The sequence below is a fragment of the Phaseolus vulgaris genome, chromosome 4 (assembly GCF_051622355.1).
Source record: "Phaseolus vulgaris cultivar YP4 chromosome 4, ASM5162235v1, whole genome shotgun sequence".
In the NCBI taxonomy this organism is placed as follows: domain Eukaryota; kingdom Viridiplantae; phylum Streptophyta; class Magnoliopsida; order Fabales; family Fabaceae; genus Phaseolus; species Phaseolus vulgaris.
The window spans coordinates 11,043,729-11,066,612 of record NC_143501.1 but is presented as its reverse complement, the minus strand read 5'-3'; the positions used below and the strand labels follow the sequence as shown (position 1 = coordinate 11,066,612).

General features: G+C 29.7%; 1 protein-coding gene across 1 annotated transcript; it reads left to right on the top strand.

Moving 5' to 3' along the window:
* Nucleotides 1-6,004: 6,004 nt before the first annotated feature.
* LOC137837209 (uncharacterized) lies at nt 6,005-7,722 on the top strand. The gene has a single exon (XM_068646137.2). It carries the CDS (start codon nt 6,573-6,575, stop codon nt 7,359-7,361), a length of 789 nt encoding a protein of 262 aa, XP_068502238.2. The 5' UTR covers nt 6,005-6,572; the 3' UTR covers nt 7,362-7,722.
* Nucleotides 7,723-22,884: the final 15,162 nt, after the last annotated feature.

Sequence of the window (22,884 nt, the reverse complement as noted above, 5' to 3'; positions counted from 1 at the left end):
TTTGGTAATATGAGTACAAATCACAGTTCATGGCTTGTATTACTAGTTATTTACAACTTACCTCCTGGTTTGTGCATGAAGCGAAAATACATGATGTTGTCTATGATGATATCCGGTCCGAAACAGCCAGGGAATGATATTGATGTTTATCTAAGTCCCCTAATTGAAGATTTGAAGTTAATGTGGGACCAGGGTGTTGAAGTATTTGACGGATTTGCTAATGAAACTTTCAAGCTTCATGCCATGTTATTTTGCACCATCAATGACTTTCTGGCATATGGTAACTTATCAGGTTATAGTGTTAAGGGTCACAAAGCGTGTCCAATATGCGAAGAAGACACTGCTTCTCAACAATTGAAACATGGAAGGAAAACAGTATATCTTCGGCATCGGAGGTTTCTTAGAAGTCATCATCCTTACCGGAGGTTGAAAAAAGCCTTTAATGGACACCAAGAGGGTAGTGGTCCACCAACTCCATTAACCGGTGTTGAGGTTTACGAAAAGGTAAATAACATAGACCACACCTTCGGTAAGTAAAAAAAAAAATCATTTGTGACAAATATTTGGAAGAAGAAATCAATCTTCTTTGATCTTCCGTACTAGTCGAGGTTAGAAGTCAAACATTGTATAGATGTAATGCATGTTGAGAAGAATGTGTGTGATAGCTTAATTGGTACACTTCTTAACATTAACGGGAAGACGAAGGATGGTCTAAATGCTCGTTTAGATTTGATTGAGATGAACATACGCGACGAGTTGGCACCCATAGAAATGGGTAAGCGTACATATTTGCCCCCAGCCTGTTACACAATGTCAAAAGATGAAAAAATTAGTTTTTGTCAATGTCTAAAAGGTGTGAAAGTGCCACAAGGACATTCCTCAAATGTGAAGAGCCTAGTGTCAATGCAAGATTTGAAGTTAATTGGGTTGAAGTCTCATGATTGTCACATCTTGATGCAACAGTTGTTGTCGGTAGCTATCCGTGGGATCTTACCAAAAAATGTTAGACATACCATAACCCGTTTGTGCTCATTCTTCTCTTCCATCTGTTGTAAAGTCATTGATCCCTCAAAACTAGATGAACTTCAAAATGAAATTGTTGTTATCTTGTGTGAATTGGAGATGTTTTTTCCTCCGTCTTTTTTTGACATCATGGTTCATCTAGTTGTGCATCTGGTAAGAGAGGTTAGATTGTGTAGACCAGTGTACTTAAGATGGATGTATCCTGTTGAGCGGTATATGAAAATTTTGAAAGGTTATGTGAAAAATCATTATCGTCCAGAGGCTTCAATGATTGAAAGGTACATAGCTGAAGAAAGTATTAAATTTTGTTCAGAGTACATGACAAAAGCAAATCCAATAGGTGTTCCAGCTAATTCATGGCACCACAGGCGTTCTACAAGTAAATGTTTACATGGTGTGAATATTGTAAGCAAATCTCGATCAGAAGTCTTGTAAGCACATTTGTACATATTGAATAACACAGATGAAGTTGTACCTTACATAGAAGCTCATAAAGCCATTGTGAAGGCAAATAACCCAAGACAAGCAGAGAAATGGGTCTTGATGGAACATAATAGAACTTTCATGCCTTGGTTTAAAGACAAGGTGTTCAAGGATTCAACGACATCAGAGACCTTGACCTGGTTGGCTGCTAGATTGAAGTTTGATGTCATCTCATGTACAGCGTACGAAGTGAATAATTGTATATTTTACACGAAGTCCATGGATGAAAAGAGTACAGTTCAAAATTCTGGTGTTACTCTTGAAGCCGAGTCAATGCAGTTTTCGACTTCGAAAGATACAAATCCAGTACTTGGATCAATGGCATATTATGGGTTTATAGAGGAGATATGGGAGATTGACTACACTAAGTTTTCCGTTCCAGTTTTCAAGTGTAAATGGGTTGACAATAAAAGTGGGGTTAAAATTGATGATTCAGGATTCACACTAGTGGACTTTCGAAAGATAGGGTATCGAGATGAGCCATTTATAATGGTTTAACAAGCATCTCAAGTTTTCTACGTGAAAGATCCTACGTCAGAACATTGGTATGTCGTTTTACACGGCAAAAACAAGGGGAGACCATAGATGATATTGAAAATGGTGACCCCTGTTCATTCACACCAAAGATAATTAATAAAGATGACGATGTAGTTGATGATGTACATGCAACCCGTAAAGACCACAGTGAAGGAATTTACATATAAACTTTCAACCCCCATGCAACCTGTAAATAAGCATTTTAGATTTACATTTTTATGTATTATTTTTATAAGATTTTAATTCGATGCAGATTAACTAATGTTTGTTACCTAATTTTTTTAACAGAGACATGGATGACGATCAGACCCCACTCAAACCTCAATCCGGACGAGGCAGCAGAGGACCTACTAGATTGAAGTGTCTCGCATTGAGACGTGCTGCTAGTGAGAAGACACGTGTTGACATTGACGTCAACACTGGAGTGGCTTTTGGTCCTAAGGCAGATGAGTTTATGAGCTATCTTGGAGTTGTTTCTCGTGAGAGGCTCTCCATTCTGATTAATTCATGGGATGAGGTGTCAGAGGTCGACCGTAACATGATCTAGGAGGATGTTCTGGTAAGCTTTACATTTTGATATAATGCTTTTTAATATTCATTGATTAATTTTAATTTGCTGATGTTATTTTGCAGGCAAACTTTGAAATTCCTGATGTGGAACCGCTTCGATCAAAGATTATATCCAATATCGGACTCAAATTTCGTACCTTTAAGTCAAGACTGACTTTGAGATACATATTTGGCGACCTTAAAGACGAAAATCCATGTTTAAAGTACAAACATATTGATGAAGAGACATGGTGTCTTTTTAGAGAAAGCCGTGAAAATGAGGCTTGGAAGGTAAGTGAAGTAACTTTTTTGTTTATATAACATTAATAAGTTTATCTTATTTACTTCAGTTTGTTTATTTCAATTATGACAGGATCGTCGGAAGAAAGCTCAAGACATAGCTTTGAAGAATCTTACCCCGCACGTTATGTCTCGTTTGGGGTATCGAAAACTTGAGCAAACACTGATGGTGGAAAATGAGAAATCTAAACAGGGGACGTTGTCTGAGAATGTGGAAATAGGGGTCCCTTCTCCTCCATCACCACCTTTTCGCCATGTAAAATGGAAGAGGGCCCGAATTAAAAAGTCGGGTGCACCAAGTTCTGAGCAATCCGGGGTTATCATCGAAAAAACTGTAAGTTATTTTTGTTATTTTCATTTATTTTAAAGCATTAATTATATTAATGCTTGAAAATATGATTTTTGTGTACTCTTGCAGGTCGTCACGATATCCTGGTTGAAGCAATTGGACGACCTGAGCACTCTGGTCGTGTTCGTGCAGCTGGACAAAGAGTCGGAATTAAACTATATTTTGGAGTTTCAGAACGACAATCATCCTCCTCCTCCAAAGAGAACGAAACTCAAATGAAGACTAAGATACGTGAAGAATTAATGGAGGAGATGAGAAAGGAGACTTATTTGATGTGGCTACAGATGAAAAAGGATAATGATCGAATGTGACAAGAGTTTCTATCGCAACAAGTTTGTGCTGAGCCGATTGAACCCCTTGTTAGTCCCACTCCCAAGAGCACAAAGGGGAGTTGTGCTGCTCCTCCAACATCAAGGGATGATATCAATGGGCAGACGGAGGATTGTGAGCTACTGGTAGTGGGCGACAAACTTCCTCGGGTGGTGGCCCTTGGAAAAGTCTATCAAAACGCCACCACCTTACATAACGTTCCTCTCTCCCCTGATGTGGCGAAGGTAATAATTGAAAAAGTACGATTTTCTGATGCTCGTGTTCCACTACCTTCAGATGAGGTAACCACTGTGGCCGATGCATTTCAGACATTCGTTGCCTGGCCCAGATAGCTCATTCGATCTATGCCCAAACCTCATGTAATAATTTCATTTCATTATATTATTTTTTATTTATATTTATATATTACATATAATTTAATACAAATGTTTTTTTTCTTGTAGAAACCTTATCGGTCACCAAGTCCGGAAAAGAAGCGTGAGGTTCCAGTTGACGATCCTCTAGCTTCCTTATGTCTCATTGCTAGTCAGATTGGCAATGAACCTTTTCCAGTTCCGTGGGATGATACATTTTTTCAAATAAACATTGAACTGCCACTGATGATTTACAACACAGATTTATCAGAATTTATATCTGGGAAACAGGAGCTCAATATAAGTATAATTCAATTTTTTATGATGTAAGTATCTTTACCTATTATTCAATTTACTTTATGTTAAATTATTATTGATTATGCTTTAACTAAAAACTTGTAGGTTTTTGCATAGAGTCTGTATCACTGAGGGGAAGGAAAATATGTATGGATTCTTAGATCCTGCATATACTACTCCGTTGGACCAAACTCATCTGAGACTCAAGCATACATCACTAACACCCTGGAAAAATAGGGAAAACAAATTTATTTATGCCCTTATATTAATGAGTAAGTTTAATTATATGTCATCAATTATTATTATTTCATGTTTTAAATATTTACTAACTCTTTTCATTGATGATATAGGCATCATTGGCAGTTACTTGTCTTATCAATGGTTGATAAGACTGCTGTGTGGTTCTATTCCCTACACAAGAAGATTCCCATAAACTTTAAGGATATCATTGATACGTAAGTACATTATAAACTGAACTTTGTATATGTTACTAATTAACCATCTACTTGCGAGGTTTTTTGTATTAACCAGTTCATGGCGTGGATATAACATCCTTAAAGGTCGATCAGTTTCAAATAATTTGAACTGGATAAGAATAAAGGTTTGTAATTTTTTTTTCTTTCTCTATTATCATTGTTTATCAATATACTAACATATTACTTTTTATTGAATTATAGTGTAATAAACAACCAGGAAGCTATGAGTGTAACTATTACATTATGCAATGGATGATTACCATTATAAGACTAGGTGTTAAAACTGGTTGGAAAGAGGTACTATATATGTTAAATCATTTTTATAATTCTTGAACATATATATATCTGAAAACTAATTTATGTCAACTTTGCAATGCAGTTATTCACAGAAGAAACACCAATGAATGAGGAAGGCATTTCATATGTTAGAGATTCTTGGTCCACATATTTCATAAATTTTTATAACTCTAGCATAGGTAAACAATAGTGATTTTATTATATGTAATTTGATTACTTGTAAATGTACATTTTGATGATCTCAATTGATTACTATATTTTTGTATTTGTCTGGCTGGGTTTGATCATTATGCAGGTTATTAATTTATATGGTTTATGCACAATACAAACTACACTTAAAAAAAACACTATTTACAAATGCGGTCATTTACCAAAACCGCTTTTGTAAATGTGATTTATGAATGCGGTTTTTACCAAGACCGCATTCGTAAATCCTAAACCCCTAACCCTCATCCCTCATCCAGAATAATATACAAATGCGATTATTTAAAATAACCGCATTTGTAAATCTAATTTATAAATGTGGTTCTTTGACCGCATTTGTAAATGTAAAATAGCCGCATTTATTTTACATTTCTGCACTAGTGGTGATTTTACTATTTGAAAATTTTAGAAATACTTATAATATTTTAATTTAGTTTAAAAGATATTTATTTATATTTGAGCTTTTATTATTATATTGTCCCTTTTAAATAATTATTGAAATATTTTTAAAATTTGTATTTTGAAATATATTATTATAATAATAAAGATGTTTCGTGTCAGTGATAAAATATAAAAGGTCAGATATCAAATACAAAATAAAAAGCATTTAAGAACAAAAATTAAAGAAAAACATTATTAAGGAGTACATACAAAATTTGTAAATTTTTTTACCCTAAATTTTACTTCACATGTATAATTTTATCTTGTAACATCTCATCCACTTTTATTTTATTTTAAATCTTTAAACTTTTTTTATGTATAAAAAATAATACAAATATAATTTCATTTTTTTTTTCTTTCTCAATGTTCTTAACCACCGCTCTGGTTGTTGAATCAGTCCATGGTCTTGAATTCTTCATCTCTCTACCACCCTCTCTAACCAAAAGAACCAATCTTTCAATCTTTCTTCAACAAACCACTCACCATTTTCATTCCAAATTCTCAATCAAAAAAACCTGAGATGCCACATTCTATCTATATCCAGTGACACCCTTTCTTCCACCCTCCCATCACATCCATTTTCTCTTTACCACTTTGGATTGCACCATTGGACCATTGAAAATCAAAAACCTTCCAGACTTTGATTTCTTTGCATACATACTTGAACACAATTCAAACCTTCTTTCTTAGTCTCTTTTTCTCTTTTGAAAACTATGACTTCTTCTCCTATTGCAGTCTTTGGTTGGTGTTGATTATTCCACTTCAATTTTGCTACCAACTTTTTGAACCTTGGTGAGCTTCTCTCCCCTTTTTAATCAAAAAACACAAAACAAACCCTTTTCTGGTGAACTTCCTCTATTTAGAATCTTGGTGGGAGTGGTTTTTACTTTTTGTTTTGCTCTAGTTTTATCAAAAAGGTTGAATTTGAATGAAATGGTTGTTGAGCTTTGCTCAGAGAATTGTGGGGTATCATCCATGAGTCCTAGGATTTCATTCTCTCATGACTTCTCCCAATCAGATTTCATTCCAGTTGAGAAGCACCCTTTGAGATCAAACTCATCTGGGTTGAGCTCAAGCATTGACTTTAATTTCTGTGTTCAGGAAAGCTTAGAGCTTGAGTCCTCTTCAGCAGACGAACTTTTCTCACATGGGGTTATCCTTCCCACTCAAATCAAGAAGAAGAGTCTCAACAATGCTCTTTTGAAGCAGAAAAATCAACAGCTAGCACCACCATCTCAACCCCAATTACCACCCTCAAAAGCTGTTTGTGACAATGCCCCTTCCACCACAAGAAAAAGCTCCAAAAAAGAGAGTCACAAAGATAGCAAGGACTTGAATGAGGAAGCGGATGAGAAGCATAGTTCCAAGTCATTTTGGAGATTCAAGAGAAGCAGCAGCTGTGGAAGTGGTTATGGGAGGAGCTTATGCCCTTTGCCACTTTTGTCTAGAAGCAATTCAACAGGGTCTTCACCAAGTGTTAAGAGGATACCACTGTCAAAGGAGGGTCATCATGTTAAGCAAAACTCCCAGAAACGTTCTTCTTCTATCTCAAAGTCTCACTCCTTGGCTTCACACAACCATCCAAAGCCTCCATTGAAGAGGAGCCATGGGTCTTATGCTAATGGTGTTAGAGTTAGTCCTGTTCTCAATGTTCCTTCTGCACACCTTTTTGGTTTTGGCTCAATCTTCTCCAACAATAGAGATAAGAGCAAGAAGAAATAGTTCACAAAAAACACAAGTTCTATTCTAATTTACAATTTTACTAATTTGCAAATGAGTGGGGTCTACCTTTTTCTTTTTTGTGTACTTCCCAGATTTACCATGATTAGGAAAATTTGGTGTAGAGTTTTGAAAGGTAAATGAAATGGTTTGGTTTGCGTCAAGAAGACAAGTGATGATAAAAAAAAAATGTGTGCCTATGTAATTGGATGGCCAAACAATGATATAGTTCAGCCACATGTTTTGGGGTCACAAAATGTCAGGTAAATGTTGCTTTCATGGCTGTCCCTTCTTAGTGTATTATTTCTCTCTTCTTTGGTTCTTTGGTTACACAAGGTGTAAATAGGTTGATTTAACTGTGTCACTCTTCTGCTTTTCTTTTTCTTATGGTTTTCTCCAATTCTGCATGAAGAAAGGTTAAATGGAGAAATTGATTTTTTATTATAAATGGAGAAGTTGGTGCTACAGTGGTGTTGTAAATTATTTTCTTCTGCTTTTGGTTGTTGTTCTCAAGGATTGACTGGTAACAACAGAAATGTTTCCAGATATGCATTTAAAGTCTACAAATGAATATTAATATTATAAATAGCACCAACTACAAATGTATTATGAACATTAATTGGATGAAGGGTGTTGTTTTTTGATGATATGTTTGTCCCCTCTTTGCTTGGTGTTTGCAATTTGTTCCAGTGATCAACATGAAGGTGACATGACTGTGATTATGATCAGTGGCCCCTGGTTCTTCAAGAACCATCTCCTTCTCTTCAAAGTTTGCCAACCAACCTGATACTGTGTCTGAAATGGATTGATTTTCCACTACCCCTTTTTTGGTTGTGACTTTAGCCACTTTGAAATCAATGATAAAATCAGCTATTATTGATACAAATTAAAGTTGAAATTGATGTCTCAAGGCATCAGAAAAGAAAAGTTAGTATGGATTCTTCTTTAGTGGAAGATCATTGGTGAACTTCAAATATTTTAAATTTACAAGAAACTATCAAGGTCTCAAATGATGATTTGTTCCTGATTTCAATAAATTTCGTATTTAAAATTTTCAATTTACTGAATAGAAATAGAAAGTAATACTGTAATAGTTCTTCATTATACATAGTTACTTAAATATTTGTGAGAATTATACGTATCTCCAACCTAACTATCGCTACAAGAAAATCATGAAATAGAAATCAATTTTTAAAGATCAAAATAATTAGTTACAATAGGAACTAAAATAGAGACCATTTTAGAAACTAAAAAAAAAATTGGTTTCTAAATTAGTTTCTATTATTTTCTATTATTGTTAAATAGTTTCTAAATTGATATCTAATTAGCAACTAAGGTTTTAACTACCAATTATTTAGTTTCTAAATTTGCTAATTAGATACCAATTTAGAAACTATTTAACAATAATAAAAAATAATAGAAACTAATTTAGAAACCAAATTTCTTTTTAGTTTCTAAAATGGTCTCTAATTTAGTTACTATTGCAACTAATTATTTTGGTTTCTATAAATCGATTTCTATTTCATGATTTTCTTGTAGTGTACGAACATTTATATGATTTTTTTAGCAGTCATTCTAAATGCTTGAGTATTTTCTTTCAATTTATTCCTTATAAAATGTTTCTTTACGATTATTTAACTTTTTAAAATATATTAATAAATAAAAATAATATTTTTGAACATAAAAGAACATTAACATTTTATACTTCAAGAAAATCATAGATTCTCAAATAGTAACACTGATTAATCATAAGACGCAAATAAAGTGAGTCAAGTCGACGCTAGGTAGACAAAAAAATCATTAGCATGGACTAAACTCACTCTATTGAGACTCAAAGTGAAAACAAAAATTTGCTTTGACTTATGAGATACGAATAAAAATAAATTTTAAATTAAGTAGAAAAAGTGGCATAGGTTTGACCGAAGCTGGTGTTTAGGTGGGACGCGTTGGCTTGACCTACGCTAATTACTCAGTTAGTTTTATGTGAGTTAGGTCAACGTAAATAAAAAGACCAAGTTTGCATGGGTTAGGCCTATGCTAATTACATGTTATCCACTTTTCTCCTTCGTCTTTCTTCGTCTTTCTTCTCTTATGACAATGACATTGTCTCCTCTCCGATCAACTAGCTACATTTCCTCCATTTTCCACACATAGCTATGGTGAGCTTTGGAGATCAGTTTCTCCCTTTGGATTTGGTAGTAGAGTAAATTCCAGTCTCCATTTTTATCATTTTATGTTTTTGTTTAATTTTTTTTTTTTGGATGAATGTATATACTTGGGATTGAACAAGATGGTCTAAATCGATGGAGTTGAATACCCAAATTTCAAATTTATGAAAGGTGAGTTGTAAGAGTTGTTTTCAATTTTGGATTTGTTTTTGTATTTTGAAACTTCTATTGGGACCAGCCTAATTGTTCATAGTAGAGTAATTTTTTTTGTTTGAACTACTTTGCACAATGCAGAAGTAGAATTAAAGAAGAAGAAATATAATATGTGTTCAATTTAAAGTATAGGAACAAATTAAGTTAAAAACATAGATTTAAAGTTAAACAAAACAAATTTTAAATGTATGGTTGCATTTCTTAAGTCTACTAGTTAATTTTTAATATACTCGTTAATTATGCTTTATATGAACTCGTTAATTGGATGGTTTGAAACAGGTTTTGAATTGCAGTTTGAAATTAGTTTGCTCCAATCTGAATTGCTTCAACTATACCAATAGTTTAAATTATTATCACTAGATATCATGTTTTGAAGATATTCTATTTTGAAGTATATTTTTTAATATGGTAAGTTATAATTCATTTCAATTTAATTCATGTAATTTAATTAATAAAAAAAGAAATTACTAAAATAATTTAGTGTATTTTTTTTTATTTTAAACAATTCAGTTTTTTATGCAATTCAATTCACTTAGTATCAATTTGGTTGAGTTCAAATATTTTAAACAATCTTAACAATAGATACAATAGATTTTATTAAAATAAACTCTGAGCATACTAACAATATTATTTTTAAAATATTTTAAGAATAATATAAATACTATAAGAAAATTATTAAATATCAACTAATTTAGAGACAAAAAATAATTAGTCATCATATTGACTAAGTTAGATATTATTTCATAAACTAAAAAAATATTACTATCTAAAGTATGACTAATTTAAAATCTAAAATATTAGTTAAAATTTTGGTAGCTAACGTTAGATATCAAATTAAAAACTACTTAATAAATTTTTATTAATAATAAAAAATTACTTTTTTTAATAAATTTATGTTAGACAGTAGATGTCATCTGAAAAATAGCATAAAATAAAATAAAAATATAAAAGACTAGATCAAACTCATGCAAAGAATAAACAAAAAAACAAATAAACTCTCAAAGAAAAGTCTAAGTCAATAAAATGAGAGTGTAAATCAAAAGTAGAAAAAATATATAAAAACAAAGAAAAACAAAAGAATATTCTGTAAAACAAAGTTCTCGTAACTACTTTAGATACCAATAATAATTTAATTTATAAAATAGTATATAACTTAGTTAATACAGTGACTAATTATTTTTATATCTAAATTCGTTGAATTTAATGAATTTTTTAGTGAAATATATCATCTATTAAAAAAATTAACGATATAATCTCATTATTTGAATAAATACACTATTTTTATCTATGATAAACATTTTTAAATAAATAATTAAAATAGAATAAAAATTGATATTTTATTAAAAGCTGACAATTTCATATGGTTTTGCTAAGATTTGTATTTAATATATGGAAATGGAGGAAATAATCTATTGTATTTAATATAAATTTGGAAATGGCTGAAAATGACATGAAATGAATCATGTTGAAAAACAAATATTAACATTGTGTAAGTTTATATTAGTGAACACATGATAAATAATATGCACCAATATTATGAATAAAAAATAAGTAATGGCAAAGAAAAAAGTGATGGCAAGACATGGTTTGTATAACAAATTATGATGTTATAATTAAAACCATAGTTATCACTCATGTTTTTACTTTCTAAAGGTGCACTTCATACTTTAAATAATGTAGGAGAAATTGTTTAGGTTTGGACCCTAACCATCACAACTTTTTAAAAAACAAGCACTAGTGTTGGAGTAGTTGTCAACTTTATTAAAAGCCAATGTGTAAGGTTCAATTTATGTGATTCCCATAGAAATAGGGTACACACATCAATCTAATTTGTTAGAAAACGAAATTACATCTTGCTAGAAAGATTAAAGTGAATCGTTGAAGATTTCTCAAAAAATGAATGGAGGTGCAACAATTAAGTAATTCTTTTAGTGCTGATAAAAAATAATTTTTTAATCATAGATATGATTTATTTATCCTTGAAGGTAAGGACTAAAATTATATTAGACCTAATTTTAACAATATTAATATTTTAGTTTTAATATAATTTATTTTGTTAGACAAAATTAACCCTTTTAAGTCATGTTAAAAATAACAGTTAAAGTTTAAAAATAAGAAAGATATATCATTATTTTATTCTCAAGATTTTATTTTAAATTTTCAGAAAGAGAGAAATTGGATTGGTAAACTAAATTTGAGAAATTTTTGTTTTTAAAGTCTAAATGTAAGAGTGGAGGTGAGGTAGTTCATGATCAATACATCATCTTAGTCTTCTAAGAACAATGCATTAATTTGGAAATGTAATCATTGACTGATAGCATCTCGTCTTATAGATAGTTTCATGAGATGAATAATCTTATTTATATTGTTAATATCATGATGAAACATTTTTTCCACTTTTTGCAAACCTACGAAGTTTCTAAAATGAAACTCAATTTGTTTTTCTTTCAAGAAATGTTTCTTAAAGAAGAACTTAGGAGAAGATTACTCTCATGTATTACCTTAAAGAACAAGAGAAAGATTAATAGCAAATTAAATCTCATTCAATCAAATGTGAGTGTTACATGGTGCAAGGGGTCCTAGCTCCCCTTGCAAGCTTCGTCATTTCAATATGGCACTAAGAAGAAGCAAAATTAGATGTTTAAGAAAGCAAAGTAGAGCCCCAAATTGCACTAAAAATGGACTATGTTAGGTGATGTGGGACTTCATGCACAAACATTCTTCTTTCATGTCTTCTCCATGCCTTGGGCAAAGTTCTAGGGTGTTATTGTTAGACTTTTCAAGCCCAAATCAAGGCCCAATTAAGCCTCAAAGGAAGCCCACTTATGTCTCTACAAAATTTTACAAAATACAAAGAAGAATACAACTTGTACAAGACTAAGAAAAAAGAAAAAAAAAACATAGAGTTATACTCTTCAAAGTAGTAGAGTTTTCATCATTGAGAATTCATCTTTTTTTATGCTCTTAGCCATGGGTTTTGTGACTGGATAATTTCCATCATATCATTTAGGTAACTAGTCTTAGGTTCTTGAAGGGATGTATACATGCATTTGTACTAGGATGACCCTAGGACCCTTATTTGAGACTGATAAGTAGATAAGGTTTCTACCTTACCAAACCTTTGCATGAGTGTCGTAAAGATTTCACCTTTATTGGCAGATGTTTAGTAATGCAATTCAAGTTAGATAATGATGATGACTTGTGGAAAACTATGTATTAAACTTAGTTGTTAATGTGTGAAAACCGTTTATAGAGTATCTTAGTAGTCACGTGAACCAAACCAAAGTTGCACCTTTAAGCGAGATGGAGAAGAGTCGACATAAGATGGTGTCACAAGTTGTGTAGATATCAACTTGGGTAACATAGACATCCTGATTGATGTTGTTTCAACCAAATAAAAGTGTTCAAGTAGAAGACGATCTAATGGATCATCTACTACAAAAAGTGATGAATAAAAATTAAGTATAGTTAGGGTCAATTAACCCCAAGTCATCTCGCAATGAATTCAATTACAATAGCAGTAAGACAGATTTTGTATATTGTCTGCAACAAACATTAATTAATAAGAATAGTTAATTAAAAATGGGTTGTATTTGTTTGAATAGAAATTTAAAAGATAAGAGGAAGAAGATAAAAAGCAGATTGAGTCTCAAGTTCATTCAACGATGAATTCTTCATCAGTTGATATATATATATATATATATATATATATATACATATACATATATATACATATACATACATATATATACATATACATATACATATATATATATATATATATATATACATATACATATATATATATTATTCATCCAATCTCCAAAAAGGATCAAATTGACCAAACATGTGTCAATCAATTCATTAGGCTCTAATCAATGAAACATGTGTCCACTAATTCATTCAGTACATTGTCTTCATGCATCTACTCGTAAGATTTTTAGTCGTTTACCACTTGAATTAAGAAAACAAGAGATTGTTCATAATGATGCAAACTAAACAAGATTTCCAATTAAAAATAGAATTGAATCATAAACATGCGTTCAAAAACAATTCCCAAAACAAAAATTAGAACTCAAAAGGACTAGGCCATATAGTGCATCATGTTATAGATATTGAAGAATAAAACTTTAATTTCTCAAAACTTCATAATTCATTGCAAAATCACAAGAGAAACAACCAATAAGAGTTTAGCCTTCCACGTGGAGGAAAAATGAAAGAATTATAAAGAAGAAAATAAGAAAACTATGATGCTCTCTTTTATAAATGTGTTCTAGAGTGGAGCTTTCCCTTTTCTCATTGAAGCTTGTGTCCATTTATAAGTTTATTTGCTCCATGGATTTCATAATTATATTTTGTCCCAGATATTGTTTACAATTCTCCTTCATATGATTTGTTTCCATCTTTGTTATATATTATCTCGTAGATATCTTATTCCCAATTCTATTGCAAATTTTCATTTCCACTTATCTTTCAGATATTTAGTTTCCAATCTTATTTCATATACACAAATTAGTTTTTGATTAATTGAGTCTAGGACAATAGAATCTGTTGCAAGATATTTGCAAAAAAATTTAAAGAAGATTTACTAAAATTCGATAATAAGATTCATATAGGAATATCTTTGTAAAACATATGAAGAATATCCTTGAAAAAGATTTAATCGAGTTGGGATTTGTTTTTTCAGGAAGTAACATAATAACAGACTTTGTGTCCAGAGTAGTGCATATAGATAGACCGTATGTGAAGATCGTCTAATGAGACCATCTATTCCTTTTCATCTTAACTTTCTTGTCTTCAAAAATACTTCATTTCTCCATTGAGATGTCATCAATAAAGCTCAAAATCTATAAAATAATAAAGAATAAGAAAAACGAGAAAATGTACTTAAAATCTAAGTTTAATCAATAATGTCAATTAAAGTTTGGTTAAACCTAATTAGGTAAATTTTAATTAAAATAGTGATTTTTTTTCTCAATTATAGTCTAAGAAAGTCAAGGTTAAACCTTTTAAATGTGAGTGAAAGTATAGTTATTTTGCTCGTTGGGATCAAAGGATTTGTCATATTAGTCAATTGTAATACTTTTCTAGCTTAGTGGAAAGGTGGTCTCCATGATTCTCTCTAGAAAAAGGGTGTCAACAAAACTCTGGTATTGTCAATTAAGTATGGAGAGAGGTGTGGTAAAAGGACTCATACCTTTAAATTTTGTTGGCTTCCACCTTGTGCATGTATTGATTGAGAGGGTTAAGTAGGTTGTGATCAACTAGGTCTTTCGAGTTCTCCCTCTTGGTGAGTACTTTTCCTTTCCTCCAACTTTCTCGTTATATGGGCTTTTTAAACCTTAATGCGTCCATCCCCTTTACATTTCTCTTTTTCAACTCTATCATTTTTTCCAAGTTCAACCAACATTGTTTCCTTGTTCCCATTGTTTTTCTACGTATTGGGTGATTGTTGTCGCTCATTATTTGTCATGATTCTCGTTGATACAATGTGGTTTGAGAAAGTTCAAATTGATCCCATGATAGACGTTAAATGTTTGTACAACGACCAGAATGATCTCAAAAGATCAATATCTTCTCACTCTTTTATATTCCAAGATAATGTTATTTTACTTGTTTGTCCTAAATGTTCTCCTTTAATATGAATGTGTATGCAAAGACAATATAATACTCAAATTATTTGAGATTTGGATATAATAATAATTATGTAATTAATTTAAATTAATTATATTTGTAACTTCTTAATGAATGTTTACCAAAGTGATTATAGATTAAGTACCTATGTTACTTAACATGTCATTAGTGTTTTATGTATTATCTCATCCACTAATTATAATTATATTAACAAGTTAAGATTTTAGTCTTTATTCTTATATGAATTCATCTTCAACCAACAGTATAATAGTACATTAAGTGACAAAAATGAGACTCTTACATGTAAAACTAGGTAATTATGTTAAAATTTTAAGTATGGACACTTGAAGAGAACTTAAGAGTCAAAGTATGGTTTTAAATTCCGCATTGAGTAAAAATTTAAAAATTAAACCACATATAAAAATATAAGACATACAAACTTATTCTCTTTAAAATTTTGGGTTTAAGTTGTAACTAATTGATATCATAGTCTCCTAATTTGTTCATAATGTGTGGAATTTCTTCGATAAATCTTTCCTAAAAAAAGCAAACAAGTTAAAAGCTCAGTATGAATAATAGCAAAGATCAAAGAAAACGTCAATGTTTTAAAAAAATATAATAACAAAGGAAAGTGGCTATGATACATAAATTTGTTTGAGACGATTTTTATTCATGAAAGATCAAATTTGTGGTGATTGAAAAGTATGAGTCTTTGGGAAATGTGATGAAACAAGAACATGGTTTGATTTGCATAAATGTTTATTTTATGGATAAAGTTTCAGCCAACAAGTCAATATTTTGTGATCAGTTGTCAGATGATTCAGAACTTTAAAACTAATTCTTGAAGGGGTCACATGCATTCCTAAATTTTGTTTTACATATTTTTATATCCAAATTTTTTAATCATTTTTAAAATATAATATTAATTCCTTTTATAATATTAATTTTTTCTTATATATGTAAAACATTTTTTATACTTATATGTAAATTTATATATAAATGAAATTCTCCTCTTCCTCTCAATTCTTTTTTATTTTATTTTTTTATTATATTAATATTTTATTTTATTTTATTATTATAGATATTATGTGTTTTTTTTAGATATTTTAATCATTTTTTATTTTAAAAAATTTATTAAATAATTAATTGTTTTATAATTAATTAAAAAAATTAATATTTTGTCTTTTCATAAAAATTAGTTGTCAATTTTAAATGTGAAGTAATTTGTCAAATATTAATTATATATAAATAATTTTAAATGTGAAGTAATTTGTCAAATATCAATCTAGCAGCGGGAACACATGCACTAACGTGCCTGTGTATCCGCATTTTTTATTTTTGTTTCTTTAGTATTTTTTTATTTTTCAAAAACAATTTTTCTTAATAAATTAAACACTTAATCTATACCTATATCTATATCTATATATAAAGGGGATTCCCCTCTTAACTTAACTGCTCTTAATTTTTTTTCCTATTTTATCCTTATATTAATATTTAATTTTATTATTGTATTATGGTCATTGTGTCATTTCTTATTCTCCTCTTAACTTAACTTAACTGCTCTTAATCTTTTTTTCCATTTTATCTTTACTTAATAATTTATTGTATTAATTTATTTTGGTTATTTAGATATTTTTTAATTTTAAAATTTATTTTATTTGTTATTATTTAACTGGAGAATGGAGAGAGTGATTAGTTACTTTTCTGTTTTAAAGATCTTCTTTTCTATTAAATAAAAAATTAAAGATATTTGTAATATTTTGTGGACCATTTTAGCAAGAGAGTAGAGATTTAGTACATTACTTTTCTGATTTAAACTGATATTCTTTTTTATTAAAATTGTAGAATTTTAAAATTGATTTAAGAAACAGATTTAAGAGAAATATTTTTTGAAGAATAAAATAATACTAAAGAAAGAGAAATAAAAAATGCGGATACACACTTCTTTTAACTGTATATACTCTTTAACTTCTCATTTTAAAGTTATTAATAGAAATTGTTTTTAAAAAATATAAAAAATACTAAAGAAACAGAAATAAAAAATGCGGAGACATAGGCATATCTGTGTTCCCGCTAGTGAATACCTGTGTTCCCGCAACAATTTGATTATTCGTATTTTTATGTTGTGTCTACAAATACTTTATTTTTTTTTTATTTTCTGCCTTTTCTTTTGTTTTCTCCAATATTCTAAATTACAAACAAAATAAAATCTAGAATTTATTTTCCTTCTATTCTTTGTTTCTCCCTCTATCCAAAAAGCAGATGGGTGAAAATGAAAGTGTGTGGTCCTTGTTCTTCAACTACTTGAGAGGCCTTTTCACACGTTATCTTAATTAAAACCTAAAAATAAAACTCAACAGTCAACCTTATATTTCTATCATCCACAGTCCAAAAGTCAAAAGTCAAAAAAGGATAATTAATTAATTAATTAATTTAAGGAGTACAACGAACACATATTTTTAGTCAAATATTCCCACTTTCTTGCCCAACCACATTGATGAGTATTGAACGAGTTAACAATACTATTAGTGATTCAAAAATATTTTATTCAGAATTAAAACATGACTTTTTTTTGTCTTCTTGTTTATAGAAATGTGTTACATTTTCATTATTGATGAAAGAAGAATGTATATATTTTTTTCTATATAAAATTTTGTGTTAAATATCATTATAACATTTTACATCTTAATTAGATCGACATTATAATTTAACAATTATCTATTATTATATATAAAAATTATTATTAAAAAATAAATAAAAATACAAACAAATATTAGGAGATTAGATTAAAATTTACGTATAAAAGAAGAAATAACAAACCTAGATTAGGAGGTAAAAATCTATATTAAAAATTCCTCAAGTAAAAAGTCCGGTAACTATATCTTTTTTTTAGTTATTAACGTTATAAGTATGCTTTTTGGTTCTTTATATTTTAATTATACTAATTAAGGTTTTTTAGAAAAGTATCCTAATTCAGTTAGTATTAAAAATGTGTAGTTTTAATTCTTAAATTTGTAACTTAAACCTTCGGATATAGCAATTATGCAAGTTTAACATATGTGATCAATTGTTGTCGGTTAATAAATAGACTAAAAATTATAATAAATTAATAGAATTCAATTTTTGATATTTAGAGTTTAATTTTAGTCGCAAATTTAATCACACATGTGACAGATTTTTAGAGTTCAAGTTTTGCACATTTAAATTCTAAAAATTAAAATCTCAAAATTATAATAAATTGATGCAAAAACTATAATTAATCTTTTATTACATTAAAGGTCACATATATTATATTTTAAAAAATAAAACTTATAAGTTAAAAAATTATAAAAACATATTGATCTAATTAATATTGAGTTTGGTTCTCTTAAACACATTTCAAATATATTGAAAAAACTGTTTGATTAGATACTTCTCACTAATAATATATTATAAAAAGTTATTAAAATACTTAACCTTGTTTCATGAACAAAATAAACATTTAAACAAAGTAATGGTAGTAGTTGATTTTTCTTACCTACACCTTGAACCTTTATTTTTAATGGCATGTGATCTCAAGGGTCGTTAATATTGTAGTAGAAATTATTGGTCAACCACGTGGTTTTCTGGTGTGTGCCATGTACTTAATAATGGAAATTAACTCTTTCAATTGGAGGGTACCTTTGAAACCAACAACAGACGCGTAGGACAGACCATCATAAAAATTTTAGAAACTTTCTTCTAATTATAAAAAAATAAAGGTACAATTTAATGAAAGGCTGATATAGATTTGTGGATTTTAAAAATTTAAAGATCCTAAATAATTGAAGGTTTTAATTTGTTTGTAAAATTATTGTTCCGTTCGACATCATTTAGGTCAATCATCGTATCTGAGATATTATTCATTAGATCGCATCATCGCATCATTTAGGTCAATCATCCTATCTAGATATTATTTATTTTGAAACTCAGAATTTTATCACAATTCAATCTTTCAAAGATGTATCGAAAAGGTAAAAGAAAAAAATTATTTAAATTATCATTAATTTTAACTTTTAAACAATGTGAAATTATTTAACGTAATGATAATAATTATTATATGAATTTAAAAGATTTAAATTTAAATTTCTTGATTAAAAGCAGCACACTGATTTGTTCAATTGGTTTGATCCTCCAAATTTAAATTTCTTGAACAAAAACAGCCCACTGATTCTTCAACTGGTTTGATCCATGAACATGAGTTGTTTTTTTGTTTTGTTTATTCACGTGCCAAGTACCAAACACGAGACACGGTTTAGTACTATTATATTTTAATGTTTGAGTTTCTAATCCAATACCTAGATCTCCTTTATGAAGCAATAAAGTAAGAAAATGGATTATTTCAACAATTTTACGTATTATGGTTATTAACTATACATATAGATTATATTACAACTTTTTGTGTTTTTCTTAGAGCGTGTGAGATTTTTTTTTTAATTATGTTTTTAAACGGATAATATTTTGAGAAGAATTCTGCCACTTTTGTTCTTGACATTTTGATCTGACCTTGTATTAAGATATATTTAGGTGAGTAATATATTAGTATTATGATTATTTAAATGTATGACTAAAACTTATTAAGCTAATGCTCATTAAATGTGGAGATTTTGAAGTATAATGTTGATTAATTATGTATTTATTATCTTACTCATAATCTTAGAATATTTTTATGCATTTTTACTTACTTGTCTGAAGATATTTTTATTTTTATTTTTTACTGAAAGAGAGAAGATAACTTAATCTAATTAAAAAAAGAACATTTCAACACATAACAAGAAGAACGTTTCAATCTCGAAGAGGTAATCTTTACCCTTATAAGGCCAGATGGTATCTACTAGTAACAAGATGAATAATGAATGACGCAAGAATTGAAAGGAAATACTATCTCTAGAATATAGCTAAAAAACATTTTGGAAAACTTTTTTACAAATAAGATTATAAGACACTCCACGGAGTTGTATAATAATTTTAAAATAATTCACAATATTTTTTTGCATACATTTAAGTGACAAAAAAAAAACAAATAACTAAAAAAGTAACATTGAACACTTTATATTGGCTTACCCAAATTTAAACTACATTTAATTCTCCTTGTCAATTGTAAAGAGTTCCACCAATCAAAACCTTATTAAAAGTATTATCACCATCATTTTTATCTTAAAACAAGTACATAAAGTCATTCCTACCTTAGATAAATACATAAAGTCACTTTTTGACTAAGTACACAAGTCATTCCTAACTATACAACAAAATTTGTTTGAAAGATTAAAAGAAAAACTCTCAACAAGAGAATATTAAAATAATCATTTCTTGCTCTAGAGACTAACTTCGCAAATATGAAGGATATACAAATAAAACATTATCTTAGTTGTCTAACAAACGAGCTATTTCTATAAGCATTAAGAAGCTTGTGAATCTCTTTTTCATGCAATCTTCACATATTGCATGCATGTTCACTTATTCATATGATCATCAACTCATTCACTAATTAGCTATTTCCGCATGTTGAAGCTTCCTTTTATAGACATAAGAAATTGGGAACAGACATAAGAAATTAGGAACATTGTAGCTTGCATTCTTTCACTAGTCTTTTGGGTTGAGTGCTAAACCATTGTAATTCTTCACATTGTGAAGTTATATCCTTATGAGCTTTCTTTATGTCCTCTTTGAGAGTGTTCTATGTTTTTTAGATAGTTCTTAGTCTTAGGGGGGGTTAAGTAGATATAATCTGGAAAGGTGTTAATACTCTTTGTAATCTGGAGAGGTGATAATACTCGTTGTAATCTAGAGAGGTTAGAATACTCATTGTAACTAAGTGTGTTGCTGAGTGAAAGTTCTTAAGCAAACGACTTAAGGGGACTGGATGTAGTCTGAGTTTGGGTGAACCAGGATAATTTCTTATGTGTTATTATCTCTTTACTCTTGCTAGTGACTTTGCTTTGTTGTTTATTTTATCTTGACTTGATTAGATGGTCTGCCTAGATGATTCTGCTAGACGATCTAATTAGACAGTATATCTTTATCTATTAAAAAAATAGTTCAAACTTCATTCAACCCTCCTTTCTAGAGCTAACTACACCTATAGTTGGTATTAAAGCTAACCTCTAGTATTAGTTCTTAACATGATAAGAGGAAAAGATCCTGATAGACTCTAAAGATTCTAAAGTAAAATTTGTTATTTCTCCACCCCTTTTTAAGGGAGAAAAGTTTTAATTATGGAAACTCCAGACGACTACTTTTCTTGAGTATTACAATATTGATTTATTGAAGAGTTTTGAAATTGACATCCCCTCCTTACTTCATGTCACTGGTAAGTTGTTATCGTGAAATACTTGGTTTGAAGAACATAAATATAAATGTTAGTTTAATGCTAAGGTTATGCATATTTTGATATGTGTTTGATTCAAAAAAGAGATTGTTAAAGTCCATGCTATGCTATGCCAAGTGCAAAAGAAATGTGGAAAACCTTAACCTTGTCACATGAAGGATATAAAGGGGTTCTATGGACGAGATGTTTTCTATGGAAAACATTATGAGCATTCAATCAATGATTACAAGGCTACAAATTGATCTCAATAGTCTAAGATCTCTTGGAGCTACTATCAATCATTATGAAATCAATGATAAGGTGTTGAGGACTCTTCCCCTGCTATGCTAGGAGACTGCCTTAAGAGCATTTGAGGACTTGGAAACCGTGTCTCTGGAAAAATGGGTAGGTATTCTTCTTATACACGAACAGGTCTTCTAAGGTGATGCCAAAACTGTCAAAGTAAAAGATCTTGTGTTGAGAAGTTGACAAAAAGAAAATATGGGAGTGTTTGTTAAAATCTATCAAGTTGTAGATGAAGCCACAGATAGCTCTAATACAAATGATGATAAACTTTCGTTTCTTACAAATAAATTCAAAAAGATATTGAAAAAGCATGGAAATTATAATGGCAAAAAATTCGGGCACAAATATCATAAGGAGAATATTGTTTGTTACGAGTGCATAAAGCCTAGAAACTACAACTCAAAGTGTCTAAATCTTGAAAGGAAAAAGAGAAGGAAAAGGGGAGGAAAAAAGAAGAAGAAACTTAAGAAGAAAACGAGTTTCATGTCTACTTGGAAAGATTTAGATTCTTCTATTAAGATACTAAATGATTTATTAGTCTCATGACATGAAAGTCTAAATGTTTTGGTGATAACAAACATTATAAGCAATATTATGATTTATAATGAAGCTCACTTATGTGTAGTATAGACAATATTAATAAAAGAAGATAAGCAAGACCCACTAGACGATCCTATATTGAAAAGATCCATTAGACAATCTAGTAAAGTTGCATCAAACAATTCAATCTTCGTCTCAACATTAAATAAATATCTAAGAACTTATATGATACAAAAAGAACATTCAAAACAAATAACGTTGTCCAAGAAGATAGTTTAAATATAATGAGAAACACTAGACGGTCTCATAGGACTAGATCATACGTTCTTGCTAGAAGGTA

What these genes read in the sequence shown, in the direction of transcription:
- LOC137837209 (XM_068646137.2), top strand. Translation starts at nt 6,573, where the DNA reads ATGGTTGTTGAGCTTTGCTCAGAGAATTGTGGGGTATCATCCATGAGT.